The sequence below is a fragment of the Egretta garzetta genome, unplaced genomic scaffold (genome assembly GCF_000687185.1).
Source record: "Egretta garzetta isolate BGI_Z169 unplaced genomic scaffold, ASM68718v1 scaffold35, whole genome shotgun sequence".
Classification (NCBI taxonomy): domain Eukaryota; kingdom Metazoa; phylum Chordata; class Aves; order Pelecaniformes; family Ardeidae; genus Egretta; species Egretta garzetta.
The window spans coordinates 2,503,997-2,520,542 of NW_009259730.1; the positions used below are offsets into that span (position 1 = coordinate 2,503,997).

The window sequence follows — 16,546 nt, forward strand, 5'->3', positions numbered from 1 at the left end:
TGAACTACTACTATTAAACCGGCAGGTATCAGAGAAATTTAAATCTTTTCGTTTCAAATATGTGAAATGCTACCTTTCTCCAGTTACATAAAACCATTTTAAAAATCCTGGCTTCACCCCCCGCCCCCAGGTGCTCCACTGACCAAATTACAAAAGAAACACACACACAAAAAAAAACCCCACACCTTTAAAAAAATCTATTTTAAGATTTTTTTTTTTTTCTCTTTTCCCCCAGAAGACCTGGCCAGATTTATGACGCCTCAGTAGGACTTGCCCAGCCGCTGACTTCCCAGCCCAGCACTCAGATGACCCCCTTGGCGTGACGCTGTGCCACTCGGCGGTGGCTTTCCGGGGACCGTGGGTACGTGCCGGTCGGTCATGCCGGCCCTTGGGCGGCCGGGCCTGCTGCCTGGCTCCGGGCAGGGCTCCATCTGCCGCTGCCGCAGCTGTTGCCGTACCGCGGCTGTTTATCAAAGGGTCTGTATTTTAACATAAATGGTTGGGACAGGGCTTGGGAGACGCTCGCCTTTTGGCCGTAGCCCCCTCGTGGGAAGGCTGGTGGGGTCCGGGTAAGTGTGCTCTGCCTGGCAGGCGAGGTGTCGCATGCGGGGGGCTTTGCTTTGCCTTGCTTCTAACTCCGGTGCCGCAGTTAACCCCATGGAGACGTTGTGTTGAAATGAGCTTGATTTGCGCAGGGGGTTGCTGGCACAGCCACTCTCTACGTGAGCAATAAGCACCGAGCTTGACAGTGACACAAGAAGTGGTTGCTTTTTTTTTTTTTTTTTCGGGCCAAAAAATTTTCCTTTTCCACATCATCAAAAAATCCCCATAATATGCCCAAAGCCGGTTCTGAGTGCCGTTACTTTCTGCCCTCCAGCACTGGGGTACGCTCATGTCACACGACTCCGTGCCACCTGCCCGCGGCCCGGCTCTCCGGCGGGGAACTGCGACCGCCGCCTGCTGCCCCTGGAGCCTTTTCTCGGCCTGAGAGGGGGGGTGCACAAAGCACAGGAAGGCAGTTCAGAAATGCAAGGCAGTGCTCTCTCCCTCCCCCTTCCTCTGCGATGGGGTCTATCGATTGCCAAGAGGCGATGCGTCTCACCCCTCGTAGCCATAAAATCAGAATTTGTCTTGGAAAGCGTCTCATTTAATTGCTTGTGGGTGGAACCGCGTTATGCTTTCAGCTCACTGAAGGGCTTAGCCCCAAAGGGCAGCTGGTCATCGGACGGTGCTGGTGTGCAACTGCGCCAGCCCCAGCGGTCTCATTTAATGCCCATCACGTGTTTCCCCCCAAAAAAGAGCCACGACACACAGCCAGGTCAACCGGCCGCCACTGGGCACCCTGCCATACGGCGATGAGGTTCTCTAAATCCCTCGGTAAAGAGCGACCTGCTGGGCACGGGAGCCCTGTGTAAGCCCCAATGTCTGCCACCCGTGTCATGCCCAAGCCCCACCGTGGAGGGTGCAGCTTTGCTCCCGGTGTCATCAGGACCTGGAGGTGTGTCCAGAGCTCACGGCCAGACCTGTCACCACCTCTCCCCCAAAACCAAGCGGTGATGGCTGTCCCCTGGAAGGTGAGTTGGTTGTGTTTGTTGCTGAGCCTGACTGAGCTGTGCGATTTTGGGAGTGCCTTTCGGGGGGTTTCCCCCATGTGCCAGGGTGTGAAGCCCTGGGGTAGCACTACACCTGCAACGAAGCATCCAGGAGCAAGGTGAGTGGCACTTGCTGCTTACCAACGCGCTGGGCTGAAGGCAGGACTACATCTGTGCCCCATGCTCTTTCCTGGGGTGGATTTGTCTGGCATCTCGGCAGCTGCATCTGCTCCCGTTTGCATAAATAACTGCATGGAAAGTGAAGCCGAGACAAGCCCTTGATTCCCTCACACGCCCTGTGGAGGACCCGACCCACCGAATCACGGCTGCTTTCTGGACTCCAGTAAGTTTTCAACAGCAGTTAAGAAACATTTGAACATATGAATTTCAGAATATTTTTCTCTAAAACCTGCTTGAGGTTCCTGCTCCAAATCAAGACAAGAGGAGAAACTGTTCTCTAAGAAACTTTTGCAGAGAAAAGACAAAACTTTAAATTACTCCAGAGTGCCAGCTGCGAATCCCAGAGAAGCACCAGGACCCTGAGCCCTCCAGGGACAGGAATTAAATCACACTGTATTTCTTTATAGTTTTTCCTGATAAAATGGGAGCCAGGCCACCCAGGCAGCGCGAGGGAATGGGGCGATGCTTCAGCCTGGCTTTAATCCTCCCCATCCTCCTCCTGACATGCTCGCCTCTGGCAACCCAGCCAGACATGCAGGACTTTTTTGGGCAGTGGGGCTGGGAGCCCGGTGAGGCTGGGCTGGTGCCGTGGGGACCACGGGGCCCACCTCTGCCTTTGGGGTGCTATGGGGCTGAGGCAGTGCCCTCAGGAGGTGGCTCTGGGGGGCACCCATGGGCTGGGCTGAGGCAGCTGCAGAGCTGGAGGTATTTAAAAGAAGGATAGATGAGGTGCTTAGGGACATGGTTTAGTGGTGGGATGGCAGGGTTAGGTTAAAGGTTGGACTCGATGATCTTAAAGGTCTTTTCCAACCAAAGTGATTCTATGAGATTCTGTGAAGATTGCGGGAAGGATGCCTTGTCCAGGGGAAGCTCCTCACGGTGCCCCACCAGCTTTCTGAGGGAAAGGCTGCCTGGTGACAAAGACCCAGCTGACAAGGGGCAAAGCGGGGCGGGAGGTTGGTTTGCCTGGTTTCTCCCCCTCCCAGGAGCAGGAGTGCAGTGGTCATTTGGTTCCACAGCCAGAAGCCAGGAATGGCCCCTGGGGGCTGAACCGGTGAACGGGATGTGCAGGCAAGGGAGGTGCAAGTTGTTGGGGAGAATCAAAAAACCTGACAACACACTCCTGGGGAGGGACGGTACCTCCCTGAGCTTGGCGTCGGCTCTTGTCAGCCAGCGTGGTGACTCTGGACGGGCCCTCCCCAACCCCCCGTCCCGCCTCTGCCAGGACTCCTCGTGCCTCCTCCCGTGTCTTGAGGGGCTGTAGCAGCATTTTCCTCGTCGCTTGGGCTCACTGGGGTCAGTTCATTGCACTGATCCAGCCTGCGGCTGCCCCGCTGTCAGCAGCTGGAGAACTTGCCGGTAAATGAAAGGATTTTTCTTTTTAGCTCTTTTAAACTCTGTGCTCTGACTTCCCGTGGGCGTTTGAGCCCCGGCGGTGCCAGCCCGGGCTGGGTTTGTTCAGCTGCGCCTGTGGCCGCTGAATTGCTGAATTAAATATTCCGCGTACCCGGGATCCTGAAAGGCTGAGCGCCGCCGCGGCAGCGCAACGCCTCGGGCCCTGCGCTCCTCCTTCTCTCACGCTCTTCGGTGGATGCTCGGAACCTTTCCCTGGCAGAGGTTTTGCGTGACCTTCTGGCAGGGGAGAGGTTCGTGAGACCAAATGCACAGCTCCGTCTTCCGCCTCACCAAACCAAATCTTGTGCAGTATAATTTACTGGGAGTTTAATGGACAGGTAGAGCGAGTGTTACCCTCTCCTCTCCCATTTAAAAGGAAAAAAAAAAAGCCATGCAAACAAAAAAGCAAACCAAACCACCCTGTAAATAATGTGAAAACTGTAACCAAATAATTTCCAGTCCCTTACGGCCACTCCTTCCCAAAATTTTTTGCCACAACCCCCCCTGAACACCCTGTTCTGGACACTGTTGGCTTAATGTAAGATGTAGCCCTTCGGAAGCCTTGCTACAAATGGCACCACTGGGTGCTGGGAGGGGCTGCCAGGGTGCTACCTGCCCGCATAGGGGCCATGTTTTACAAGTGGCATAGCTTAAAAATGAAATTTTTAAAACCCGTGTCATTTCCAAATGAGGCATGTGGTGTTAATGAAGTGACTTGGCAGACCCTCGTCCTTGGTACTTGTGAGGGGGAAAAAGGGGGTTTTGATCCTTATTTCAACAGCCCAATTTTGAAAAAAATGTGAAGGCTGGGGAGAAGCACCTCTAAATGTAGCTGCTTGCTTACCTGCCTTCTGGAAGCGGCTGGCCAAAGCCCTCAGCGTGAGGCCAGAAGAGCTGTAGGAGGCTCCTCATCCCACGGCTGAAGGTGATCCAAATCCACTGGCCTCATGGCAAGCTCGTGGGCTCCTTCCTGTGCCCAAGCGTGTGCTGGGGCCGCACGGCAGCTCAGCCCCGGGGCGCCTCAGGCTAACATTTAAACTTGGGGGGGGTGGGGTGGCGGGGACCGAGGAAAAAATCCTGAGCGTGACAAGCGGTGTGTGAGAACCCCTATCAGGTGGGAAAGGAGACGAACACGGGCTGCGAAGCTTTCCTCTGTGTTTAGCAGCATTATTAATTAGAGGGAAATTGTAAGATTGATGGGGATGGCAAGGACTAGCTTAAGCATTGAAATGATTCCGTACACTAAGAAAAACCTACTGAGAACATATGCTAATGGTTTACATAGCTTCTTCGAGGCAACTAATGGATTTCCAGATGCAGTGCACATCTGGCTATCTAATCTGAGAGGGAAATACTCCGCCGCACTTGTGGATGGTCGCTAAGTTTCGCTTTGCATCATGAGACCTGAAGCAGTCTCCGACTCCGAGCCGCACATCATCTTACTCTTTTCTGGAAGCCGAACAAACCCGCCACGTAAAGCACCGAGCCCAGCGGCTGGAGGCTTTCGTTGTGTCACTGCTTTCCTCGCTGCTTCGCAGGCTGGCTTCAGCCTTTCCACACAACTGCTGCGTCCCACCGAGAGCAGCGCTCTTCAGTCGGGGTTGGGGACAGCAGCCCCCATTTCCATCTGCCGGAGGCCGTTTTCAGGCTCATTCGGCTGCGCAGGGAAAGCACCCCCGGGGCAACCCCACTTGTGTCGCATAGGATGTGCTTCTGCCCAGGGAAACCCAGCAGCTTTGTGCTTTGCTCCTTACCCGACACCTGAGCTTGACAAAATACACCCCTAGTAGGACTGATGTATCTGAGGCTTCCAATTACAGCACTTGTTCCAAGGCCAAAACTGAGCTTTTAAGTGTCATGGATGTGCTCTAAGCTCTATGGGGGCCACTTTCACCTGTCTCAAAGGCTTCCAGCCCTGGCCTGAGGGCCTTTCGCTAGGGACTAGAGGGAGAGGAGGGCACGGGGCAGGGTTCCCCACAGTCCCCTTCCCCCGGAGAAGCCGGGCTGCGCTCCTCCTCCAGCCCCTTCCAAAAGGCCAAGGGAGCCTTGGCTGGCGCTGCTGGGCGCAAACAGCTATTGCTGCTGAAGGTATCAAAAGTCCTAGGCTGAGAGAAGAGCCTCGTTAAACTATAAACCTAAACTTTGTCCTCCGCATTACAGGTCAAAGTACCAACTAAGTATCAGAGGTATGTGCCAAAAGTGCAATTAAACACCTCGTATGACCAGCCACTTCATTTCCAAATGTCCCCTCGCCTTTTCATGTAGCTTTTTATTGTGCTTTAACTTTCTTGTGTTTGTAGAGCGACAATGTGAAAGCCAAGTGCCTCACCTAACCAAGCTTTAGTCATAAACGCCGCCGTCTTTATTGATACCAGAGATTAAGAGAACAAAATGCACCAAGACATCTTACTCAAGGTGTGTAGAGACTGTATCACACACACTTTATGAAAAAAACGCTGCCCATTAATTATCATCTGTATAAATGGGTAAACGTGGCTGCTTTCTGTGATTAAGTGCCCTAGATTAACTTTTGAAACGAGGTACACATCTGAAAGTTTATTTTTATTTTTAAATAAGTGTTTCTTTTACAAAAATACAGCCAAACACTATTTTTAATTAATAAAAGCTGATAAAAAGGTTCCAAATGTCCTGATTCATAACACTACTGACACAAAGAATTGGGCATATTTAGTAAGAAGGAAGGTAACAAACTGTAATTGTTGCTGGAAAGCATCTGAAACAAAAAAGGCCGCAGCGAGCGATCTTCCTCATCCCGAGCCTTCCGCGGAGCTGTATCCAGGAGGCGGATTCGGCTGCTCTCCAGCTGAAAGATCCGTTTGAGGCTGGTGCCTGCGACCCTCAGGGAGACGAGGACTGCCCCGTCGCCCTGGAGGCAGGAGGGAAAGCTTGCAGGCAGCGAAAGGGCAAAGACTTCTGTTTATGACACCTTTTACGATAATTATTAAAAGCCTCAGTGGAAACCATCTCCTACAACGAACTGTGGGCAATGAAGACCGTAATACTTCAAAGAGCTCTCTTTCCCCCTTGCCGCCTGGGCTGCACCGCACTTGCCACCAAGGTTACCTGAAACCCGGCTGCCAGAGGGGAAGAGCCACATCTGGCACAGCTGGCACATCTGCCAGCGCCCTGCTGCATCGGCAGCAGCTCCTTTTGGCTTTGGCCAAACAGATTAGTACAAGATGAGGAGTACAGACTTCTAAAGGACAGAGAGAACAGAGTATAAGCTCGAATTGTTAAAAAACAATCTGCTGGAACAAACTGGCACGGTCTCATCATTACTTTCTCATTATCCAGTAATGAAATATCCATCCAGAGACTTTAGGTGTTATCTAGAGCTAAAAGCCACTTTCTGTTTATTTTTACCAGGTGCTTCATTGTTTCTACTGATACGAAAATTTTCTAGTTTTAATTACAAATAACGTGTCTGCAGAATGGTTTCAGCTGATTGCCATCAAGGTCTCTGTAAAAGACAAAAGCACAGACTTGCACTACAGGGATGCCTACAAGTCTGCAGGGTATGAATTTGTGCTTTCCTCCGAGTGATCTCAGTCCCTTTCAAATTCATCTTTAAGCTCTGTAGCCTCTCTAGCCCCTACACGGATTTTGACACAAAGACAATAAAGCTGCTTTGTTGCAGAACCACATGTAAGAAAATGAATTTAAAAAAAAAAAAACACTATTTGAATACAGCTTTACTACAAAAAACCCCTATTTTCTGTATTACTCAAGGTAACTGATGATGATAAAAGTGATAGAGAGGGGTTTTTTTTCCCTTTTTGGCCTTAAAATTCTGCTCTGGTTGCAGCTGTGTATTAGGGGATGCTCCTCCTCCAGGCAGACTGGGCTTTAGCGAGCAGTCCCTCACATCCAGGGCTCCCATCCCTCCCAGACTCTGCCAAGAATGTTGGGGTCCGTCGCTTGATCGATCAGGCATCTCACTTGGGTCTCTTCTGAAAGTCCATCCTCTGGCTCTTTGGCTCTGATATTAAGATCAGCGTTACCACGAGCCACAGCTGCGAAGTTGTTATAAAAAGGCGACTTCTCATGGCCCAGGCGTAGTTCATCGCTAAAATTAAGAACACTAAAATAAGCTTTTACTACGGGAAACAAGCAGAAAATCTGAGACAGATTTTAAAATACGAGGCAGTACTTGAACACCGGTTCATGCAGCTTTATTTTTCAAGATGCGGAGACTGTTCCATAGCTATAGAAGGCTTGGCCAGTGAAGACCGGTGATTTCAGGTGTCCTTTACTAGTGAATATTTAACCATGAATATTTCAGTCTTGTCACAGGTCTCTAACTGAAAGAAGGATGCAGCAGTTCACATCCAAGCTGTTATCTCCTTACCTGCCCTACAGATTTGTGTCTGCAAGAAATATTTGGCTGCCTTTTCCACTTCAGCCTTGACCGCAAAAGGGACTCCTCCCAAGTCCTGCACTTTTCAGTATTAGCGTGGTTTTAAAACAGGCTTGCTTGCTTTGACTTTTTTTTTTTGATTAATCCAAAATGTTTTCTTTAAAAGAGGATGGAAGGGATTAATTGTACTTTAACTGAACTTTAAAGACATTCTGGCTTGAGCCAGACTTGACTAGACTGATATAAATAACCTGAGGAATGCCATCAGATTTGAATGTGATGTTTTTGGGAAGCAGCTTGCCTCCACACCTCCCATACAGCTGGTTCAGGTTCCATTTCAAGCAACCGTCCAGCAGAAGCCTATCGATTTAAATACTACCCCTGGCCTAAAAGCTGCGGAGAAGAACATAAAGAACAGCAGTCTGAGGAGTAAGAAGTTCAGCAGCAGGCTTACAGGGTGGGGATGCGTGTGTTGCCAGGAACAGTAAAACTGCTCAAGGAGGCCTGAGCTGGAGCAGGAACGCTCACGGGGAGGTATTTGGTGTTTTGGCTGGCGGGGTGATGCAGAGAGCTTGTATGTGGACCCAAATGATTCTGACAGGAGGTTTGCTGAAATTTTGCCCTGTCTGCCTCTTCTCTTTTCCTAGCTGCCATTCTATCTGAAGGGAGCAAAATCTGACACAGGAGACTGCCAAAGCTCTTAGGGGAGCAGTTTAAAGCAAGAGGAGAGCATCTTACCACGTGATTGTTGCTGGATTGGCACCTGTAAGCTTTCTTTTGACGTATCTGACTTTTTGCAAAGGGTACCAGTTTACTTCAGATGTGTCTATTTCCTTAATCCACGTGCCTCCTTTTTTCAGCTGTCTTTGTTCAAAGTTCTAAAAAGAAAACAAATTTGCCCTATTTATCATAAATCATATACTTAAAAAGACCTTTAAGCCTCCACACCATAGCAAGTCAAGCCAGTACCTCTTAATTGCATATGCAATGGAGGACAAAGTAGTGAGATGGTATCTAGCCTGCCTATGACTTAAAATTTAATTTACAACTGGAGTTACTGAAGTGCAGATAGTTTCAGATTTTTTCTCTGTAATTATTAGTTTCATATATGCAGTGGTGTTATGTAAATTTAAGAGGCTCAATGCAAAAAGTTGAAAATATTTATGCTGCTGCCATAAGTGACGTGATCAAGAGATACCCACATTTTTAGGATTATCATGCAGATAAAGAACAGTACAGTGACAACACAGACATATGCTACTATTCTTTGTCCATCAATATAGAATTCTCTCATTTTAAATCCTTTAAGTTTAGTTTCTCTGAGAACTCAATAAAAGAAAGACAGATGAAAGGAACACTGAGAGTGAGAATCAAAAAATACTTCCTTTTTGCTCAGTTTTATCCTTTTACAGTTAAAGAATTTTCACATGAAGAAAAAGGAAAGAGGAAAAAAATCCCACCTTCCAGTCCAAAGAAGGTTCTTTTACAAATACATCCATTGTGCTGATGAGGAGATCTGGAGCCGCACGATAAGCCCTTAGGGCATGCACCATCACACTGTAAACGAGTCCCCACTCTTTCACTGGCATCATCAGATTAACAAACTGGCGGGTCAGACGAAAAGGCATCAACTCTGGCACGCCCAAGAACTAGCCAAGGGGAAGGACAGTCAAAAGAAACCAAGCATTAAGAAACCTTGGAACAGATGGATTAGAAAGAAGTATTTTTTTCTTTTTAAGCTTTGAAACCCTCTTTGTCACTTAACTGAAAATAACGTGCAACTTGGTAGAACAAGACCGAGTTGTGACATCAAAACTCTCATCATGAATTTTTAGTGATAGTGGTTGAAAGCATGGCTGAACTACACAAACCACCACCGTATAAGACTCTATGAAACTCTATAGCTCCCTGCTCGTCTCAGCATATCTGGAAACAGAGGTTCTGTTCTATTAACCAGAAGTAACTTGTAAAGATTATTTTGCATGCGAACAATGGCAAATGAGCAGCATTGAATTTGGTACTGGGAATACACGTGTAATTGCACATATTAAATGCAAAAGCTGTAACTAATTAATTAGAAAACAAATACCTGCGTGGCTGAGCCAAACGCGTATCCAAAGTCTATTCCCACCATGCCACCCGTCTCCTTGTTAATCATGAAGTTGGACAGATGTCTGTCTCCTATACCAAGTATCCAGTGGCTGATGGACATCAGTGCATGAGAGCTGGCAAAATGGGACCGCAGAGACAGGAAGGCTTCAGGAGACGTACTCATTTTCACAAAGGCTCGCCTTAACAAAACAGAAGTTGCTTGTTGCATACAGATAAAACACCAACGTGCATTTCACAACGTGCAATCATGAACAGCGCACTTACCGCAGCAGGTCTTCTGGAACACTGCTTTCCCTGCTTCTGAAAGACATCACTGCTTCTGTACGGCTAGCATTTCTGTAAATTAAAGAAAGAATAACGTTAGCTATTGAAATAACAGCCCACTGGACATAAAAGTTCAGATGTGTACATGACTGCATTAGCACATTTTGCTTACCCCAGTAAAAAGCACAGCAAGCCACACAGAGAGTTTGCCCAAGAAGTTTTAGCTGATATTTATCTGATTTTTTTTTCCAAGCAGTTATTTTCAGGACTGACATTTCTTAATACAAAACAGTGTGTAGTTTTGTCTAGTTTCCCCCCAAATTAAGTAGATGGGTTAGGTTTTAACACAGCAATGCAACTGTGCTCTTTCTGGCTGGATTGTCTCTTCCAAGTGGAGAAACCAAGACCCAAACGAAATCTCTCAGCAGCGTGCAGAGGCTACATTGACATGAGGAAGTAGCACAGCACAAGGGGAGGCAACAGAACTACACAGCTGGTGCTGAGGACATCCATGCCATATGCATTTGGGGAGGGAGGGCAACTGCTCTTGACTAGCCCATGTCTGGTCCTGCAAACTGAATGCTTGTGAGCAGCTGGAATGCGCTGGGTGCTCTCCTCCCAGCCTAGTTTCATCTGAAAGCAGCAGAGTTGCACACTCAGGGATAGCTCTGCGATGCAAGCCAGCATGGTCGAGGGAGGTGATTCTGACCCTCTACTTGGCTCTGGTGAGACCCCACCTGCAGCACTGCGTCCAGCTCTGGAGCCCTCAGCACAAGAAGGACATGGAACTGTTGGAGCAGGTCCAGAGGAGGGCCACAACAATGATCCGAGGGCTGGAACACCTCTCCTATGAGGACAGGCTGAGACTTGGGCTTGTTCAGCCTGGAGAAGAGGAGAAGGCTGCAGGGAGACCTGATTGGGGCCTTTCAGTACTTAAAGGGGGCCTATAGGGAAGATGGGGACAATCTTTTTAGCAGGGCTCATTTTGACAGGACAAGGGGTAATGGTTTTAAACTAACCCAGGGTAGATTTAGACTGGATATAAGAAAGAAATTCTTTACAATGAGGGTGGTGAAACACTGGAACAGGTTGCCCAGAGAGGTAGTGGAGGCCCCATCCCTGGAAACATTCAAGGCCAGGTTGGACGGGGCTCTGAGCAACCTGATCTAGTTAGCAGTGTCCCTGCTCCCTGCAGGGGGGTTGGACTAGATGACCTCTAGGGGTCCCTTCCAACCCAAAGCATTCTATGATTCTATGACTTAAGTGGGGCCGATTGGGAATTTACTTCAAAAGCACATTCCGGACCTGAATAAAAATATGAATGCAGGCACATTCAGATAAATGAGTCAAAAGTTTTCCCTTAAAAATCAAGAAGCTTGCTTAAGCAGGTTATGAGCTGATCAGAAATGCCCCACTGGAAACTTCCCTTTCCCCACTACAGTGCTCGATGTAGATTTCCACAGGTGTGGAAATTCCTCTGAGGATGCCCAAGGCAGGATCCAAGCCATCAAATATTCTTAAACTCTCAGCGAATCACAGTGACTTTCTCTGTCCAGCTTCAGCAGGCGTTCTGGCTCTGAGGCAGCCTACCTAATTGTATAATCAGGAACAAGACACCCAGAAAATAAAGTTGAAGAGGAGCATCTGCTTCTAGACACTTTCTTGAGGAAGCGAGCAAGCTTCTGGAAGCATTCCTGTGCTCTGGTAGGATTTTGGCAGTACTAAACTCCTCCTGCAGAGCATCTCCAGTAAGACAAAGCAGTAAACCAGGCAAAAATCATAACTAGCCAGCATATTATAATGCAGATCATATTTTTCCTGTAATTTTTACAACCGTGTGTGTATGCACACTCTAGTTTCTATGCTTTACATGTAGTTCGCTTTTAAAACCTACCTGTACATAACATGGTATCGAGAGATGCCTTGCACTTTCCCACCCATCTTGGACAGCCACTCAGAATAGGTAGCACGAGGTCCTTTTTTGCTAGGGACAAAAAAAAGGGTTGATTATTTCCCTCTGCCATCTTACTACTCTGTCCTCGAATATCCACAGGCTGAGCCTGTGCTGCTAGGACCCATGAGATTTTTTATGCATAGAAGGCATCAGGAAGCTACAGCCTATATTAATTTTAGCCTTGCTATGGAAATGAAGCTTAGGCCGTCAGTGCATGTGCTGATCCATCCAACTCCTTCCCCCAGCTTCACTCAAGACAGAAGATTAGACCTCTCAAAGGTGTTAACTTGTCAATAGGTACTGTGAAAATTAGATGCTGCCTTGAGAAGAAAGACCCCAAATTATTTCTCCAGGGAGGGATAGGTATTTTTCAGAACAGTCTCATATTTGCCATTTCAGAGGCATTATGTAGCCTACCACAATACATGCTGCTGTTTGTCCATCCAAACAGGCGGGGACTGCAGGAAGCCAGTCCGTTACCTCCTCAGTGTGTATAGGAGGGAAGGAATGGGGGCTTGGACTTAAGGTATTAATCTGTAAGAAGCCAGCCTTCATTAGTTGTACTGCTTTAGAATAATTTGGTACTTTTCTTCCATCTTAACTAAACACACCAGACATTAAATTTCTATTCTAGAGAGGCAGCAGCTCAGCAGGGTGCCTGCCTTCTCTCTTCCTTCCAAAGCATGTTCTGAGATATAGAGATGCTTCCATTTAAGAAGTATTTGTCATTTACAGACTGCGTAGCCCATCACTTTGGGATAAAGAAAAGGATTTCAAAACTTCGGAAAGTTATTCTCTGCATCCCAAATGAATTATTGCCAGCAAGGATTTCATCAGAACTGTCCTTTGCAAATCCTGTAATTCGACCACAGCTCAACATAAAGTGTCTGAATTGACCTGATTAAAGAACACATGGGAAAATATTTGAAGTCTATATACAACAACAAAATAAAGCTATTTTTTGGGATAAATCATTAACTGTTTTTAGAAAGACACTGATCATCTACATGCAGTATATCAGAAATTTTCCTGCCCTCACAAGGTTGTTCCATGTGAGTCCTCCTCCACTTTCCCAGTCAATGAATTGAGACCAACATAATACCGCTGCTGTTCACAAGCGCGAACCAGACAGCAGCAATGCAGGAACTGTAGCAGTTCAATGGCTCACAAATCAAGTAACTGTAGAAATAAAGACTCTTTGGAGTCCAACCTTTGTGCTGGAGGTTCCTCCAACCTGCCCCATAAATGAGAGAACCAGTAAGAATAAATGCTGACAACACCACCTAAACAGAGATTATGTACTAAGAACAATGTTGATAAATAAAATCACATTTCTAAATTCCAGGATAGAAACGGGCTGAAATGCTAGAGTTAAGTCAATTTACAAACACTTATCTCCCAAATACAATCAAGAGAAAGAAAGCCAATTTCTTCAAACCCAGCATTTATATAAAGTCAGAGACAGTGTTCTTTTACAGTTGTGTTTTGTGTATCTGCTGCCAATTTCCCCCCTTGCTGACTCACTGCCGAACCCAGGTTCTGAATAGCTCTGTCTCGTCTCTGCTCTGCTCCCCTCCCCATCACTCTGACCTACGTTCATTTCCTGCCTAATCGAGAGATCAAAATCCTTTGCTTGTAAAATCAATCTGCTGATAAGGAAATGGTGATGATAATGACGTCACACATGATTATAAGCCTCTTGTTCAAACAAGCTGGGTGGAGGATATTCCAGTTACAATGGTACTCATTAAACAGCTGCTAATTACTAATTTGGGTCAGGAAGTACAAACTGCCTCCTTGCACATGGGTGCTTTTATTTTATTCTTTGGAAAAAAGAAAATGCTGCCACAAGATTGTCAGTATCAAAACCCCCGTTACTAGCGGTCTCTATTAGAGCAGACAGCTAAACCAAGCATCACCTGTTATAGTTGAGGTCTTCGTCTTCAGACATGCTATTCTTAAGGAATTCCTTTAAAGTACAAGTATTTTCCAGCCACTTGATGAGCCCCAGTCTGGAACAAAAGAAAGTCAGAGATGTGAACAAGTAGCTCAGAGTTGAACACCACAGTTGTTTAGAAGAACACCACAAATAGGAAGCGACACATTCTAGTCCTTGCTAAAAGAAGGTTGAAAGCTACCAATTTAAATATACTCTGAAAAACAGTTTCCAGACAAAGCAATTTCAATGCTGTTTAAAAGAAAAAAAAAAAAGAGCCAAGACAAAACACTCTGAACCAGAAATCTCACTTTCCAATGTTCCAACAGTAACAGATGTTAACATAAGGATTTCTGTCCCTTCAAGATAAATGCCTACCTTGTTGTCATGGGGATGACCTGGTAAGTTTTTAACTGCATATTCCTTTGGCTACACGTAGCATCTTGGGAAAGGATAATGTTCATTACATCAAACAGCTGCTCAATACGTTGGTCTTGTCGCAGGTCTTCACCACCTTTGACAAGAAAAGGATACTCCTGCTCATCGCTGCCTCGGATTGTTATACGTTTTGGCTTCCTCAAGGATTCCATTACACGTATCTTGGAAAAAGACAGGAAAAAGCAAAATATTTGTGACAGAAGACTTGGCCTTACAGAATCATCACTGAAATCAAGCATACCTGTCATTCCTAGATGGCATAATCAAGTTGCTCAATTACTGCCAGAAAAACAAATGTCTCTTTTCAGACCTTTCTTTATGTGCTGCAAGATGCATACACAAGCAACAACCTTGCCATCGTCAAATTCTTCAAAAGGAATATGGACGTGAATTTATACCACGTAGGCCTTTGACTCAAACTTATAAACATACCCGTTCATCAAATCCAGAGATTTTTGCATGGTACTCTGGCAGTGGTTTCCCTTTTCCATCATACTGACCTGAAGTGGTAATGGGTTTAAAAAAAAAAAGAAAAAAAGAAAAAAAGTTACAAAGATTTTTTTTTTAAAGTGTGTTTAAGAACAGAACATGCTTGCAAATATTTTGTCAAATTGGTAGAATGAGAACTACGAAGAGAATATTTTAAAATGCATAAAAATCCATCAAACACATCACATGATTTTATCTGTGAATTACTAATAGTCTTTCCTTGTTAAGCTGTTAGAATTGCAGCTCAAAGGTTTCAGAGGACAAATCCTTTTTGAACTAGATTTAAACATGTATTAGATTTATATATCAGATTTTCTGGAGTCAGGCCTTTAAAAAAAATACCAAGTTCTTGAGTAAAAGATACAATTTTAGATACAATTTTTAAAATTGGGACTACAGCTTGAGAACAGATTTAAGAGATGATGAATGAACAGAGTTATTTCAGATGAAATCTACCTCTGCATAGGGCCAGAAAGAAGGGCCATACAGCCGACATAAGTAGTAGAGCTCAAGAGTAGCAACTTTCTTCTAAGGGACAGGTCACCATTGACACTGAAAGGGAACTTACCAGGAACTTCTAGTTCATTCCTCAGGAACTCAGCTTTGAATTCACTCATCCACGGGGAACATTCTTTCAAGTTTCCAGGTTCTTTATGGTTTTCGTTCATTTTTGAGATGAGAGAAGCTGCAATTGCATCGAAGTCTCTAGCCTTCATATCCAACAGTTCAGAACCGCTTTTTCCAAAATGGCGGTCAAAGTCCTTCCCAAAAGCCTGAAGTTCATTTATAGAAAGGAACCCTGTTAACACAGTGCCAGGAACTCCCCAAGAACACCAAAACAGCACCTTCCTATCTACACACACAGCTCCAGCTGAGCTCCTAAAATACATCAATTGTTCTTCTATTCCAGTTCTTTTTTTCTCCATTATTTCTAGCCTGTCAGAACCTTCTCAGTGCCTGTTTGGTAGACCCACCAGCTTTCATCAACAGAAATATCTATATTTCACCAATCCAGTGACATCAAAGATCTGTAGAATTAGATCATAAAACTTTTTGCCACATCAAAATCAGAAGCTTATCCCTCCCATACCATCCTCCAGCTGCAGGTTGATTCTGAGTGAGCACATCAAAAATGCTGCTCATTAAACTTAATACACATGCCTCATCTGCTTACAAAAATTTAAGAACAGCTAATGAAATACTAATACAAAATACAAATATTTAAATTTATACCTATTAATCAAATACAAATTCCATCATGAAGCTAAGTATAGGATTATCAGAACATTTAATTGATGTCTCAGTCTTTAAATGTTATCACACTTTCAAACTGCCGCAACAAAACCCAAGAACCCCTCAACTGTTCAATTTACAAATGGTAAAAAAACCACCCCAAAATCCACAGATGGAGAAGTTAGTTAACCTTTTTTTTTTACCCCTAGAGCTTGAATACTCTGTACTTTATAGAAAGTGTGGGGGTTTTGTTGGGCTTGGTTTTTTTTGTTGTTTTCTTTTTTTTTTCAACTAGCAGCAACCATAGTACACAGCAAGCGAATACAGCCTAGTTAATTTTATATATACCTTTCTTGCTAACCCAAAAGATGTATTACATGCATATGTAATGCATGTCATATAGCTTCATGTATTAAGAGGATTTTTTGCATCATGTTAGACAATGTCAATGTCAAGGTTTTATTTACTATCACATTTATTATTTGTGATTTGCTTTGAGATGACTTGGATGTAAAACGTATAAAATCGTATTTTAAAAGTATGTTAAGTATCCTGATAAATGAGAACTGCAAAGA

At 45.5% G+C, this 16,546-nt stretch overlaps 1 protein-coding gene across 1 annotated transcript in view; it reads right to left on the minus strand.

The window, feature by feature from the left end:
• Positions 1-5,803: 5,803 nt before the first annotated feature.
• The window catches only part of LOC104126877 (DNA-dependent protein kinase catalytic subunit), a gene marked incomplete at its 5' end in the record, with an annotated part of 27,204 nt that continues 16,461 nt past the window's right edge, over positions 5,804-16,546 (minus strand). Inside the window, 10 exons of the mRNA XM_009639484.2 lie at positions 5,804-7,254; positions 8,284-8,423; positions 9,006-9,194; positions 9,635-9,836; positions 9,922-9,993; positions 11,816-11,905; positions 13,795-13,887; positions 14,190-14,410; positions 14,682-14,749; positions 15,307-15,511. Of these exons, the coding sequence (XP_009637779.1) occupies positions 7,050-7,254; positions 8,284-8,423; positions 9,006-9,194; positions 9,635-9,836; positions 9,922-9,993; positions 11,816-11,905; positions 13,795-13,887; positions 14,190-14,410; positions 14,682-14,749; positions 15,307-15,511 (1,485 nt within the window). The remainder of the gene's footprint in view (positions 7,255-8,283; positions 8,424-9,005; positions 9,195-9,634; positions 9,837-9,921; positions 9,994-11,815; positions 11,906-13,794; positions 13,888-14,189; positions 14,411-14,681; positions 14,750-15,306; positions 15,512-16,546) is intronic.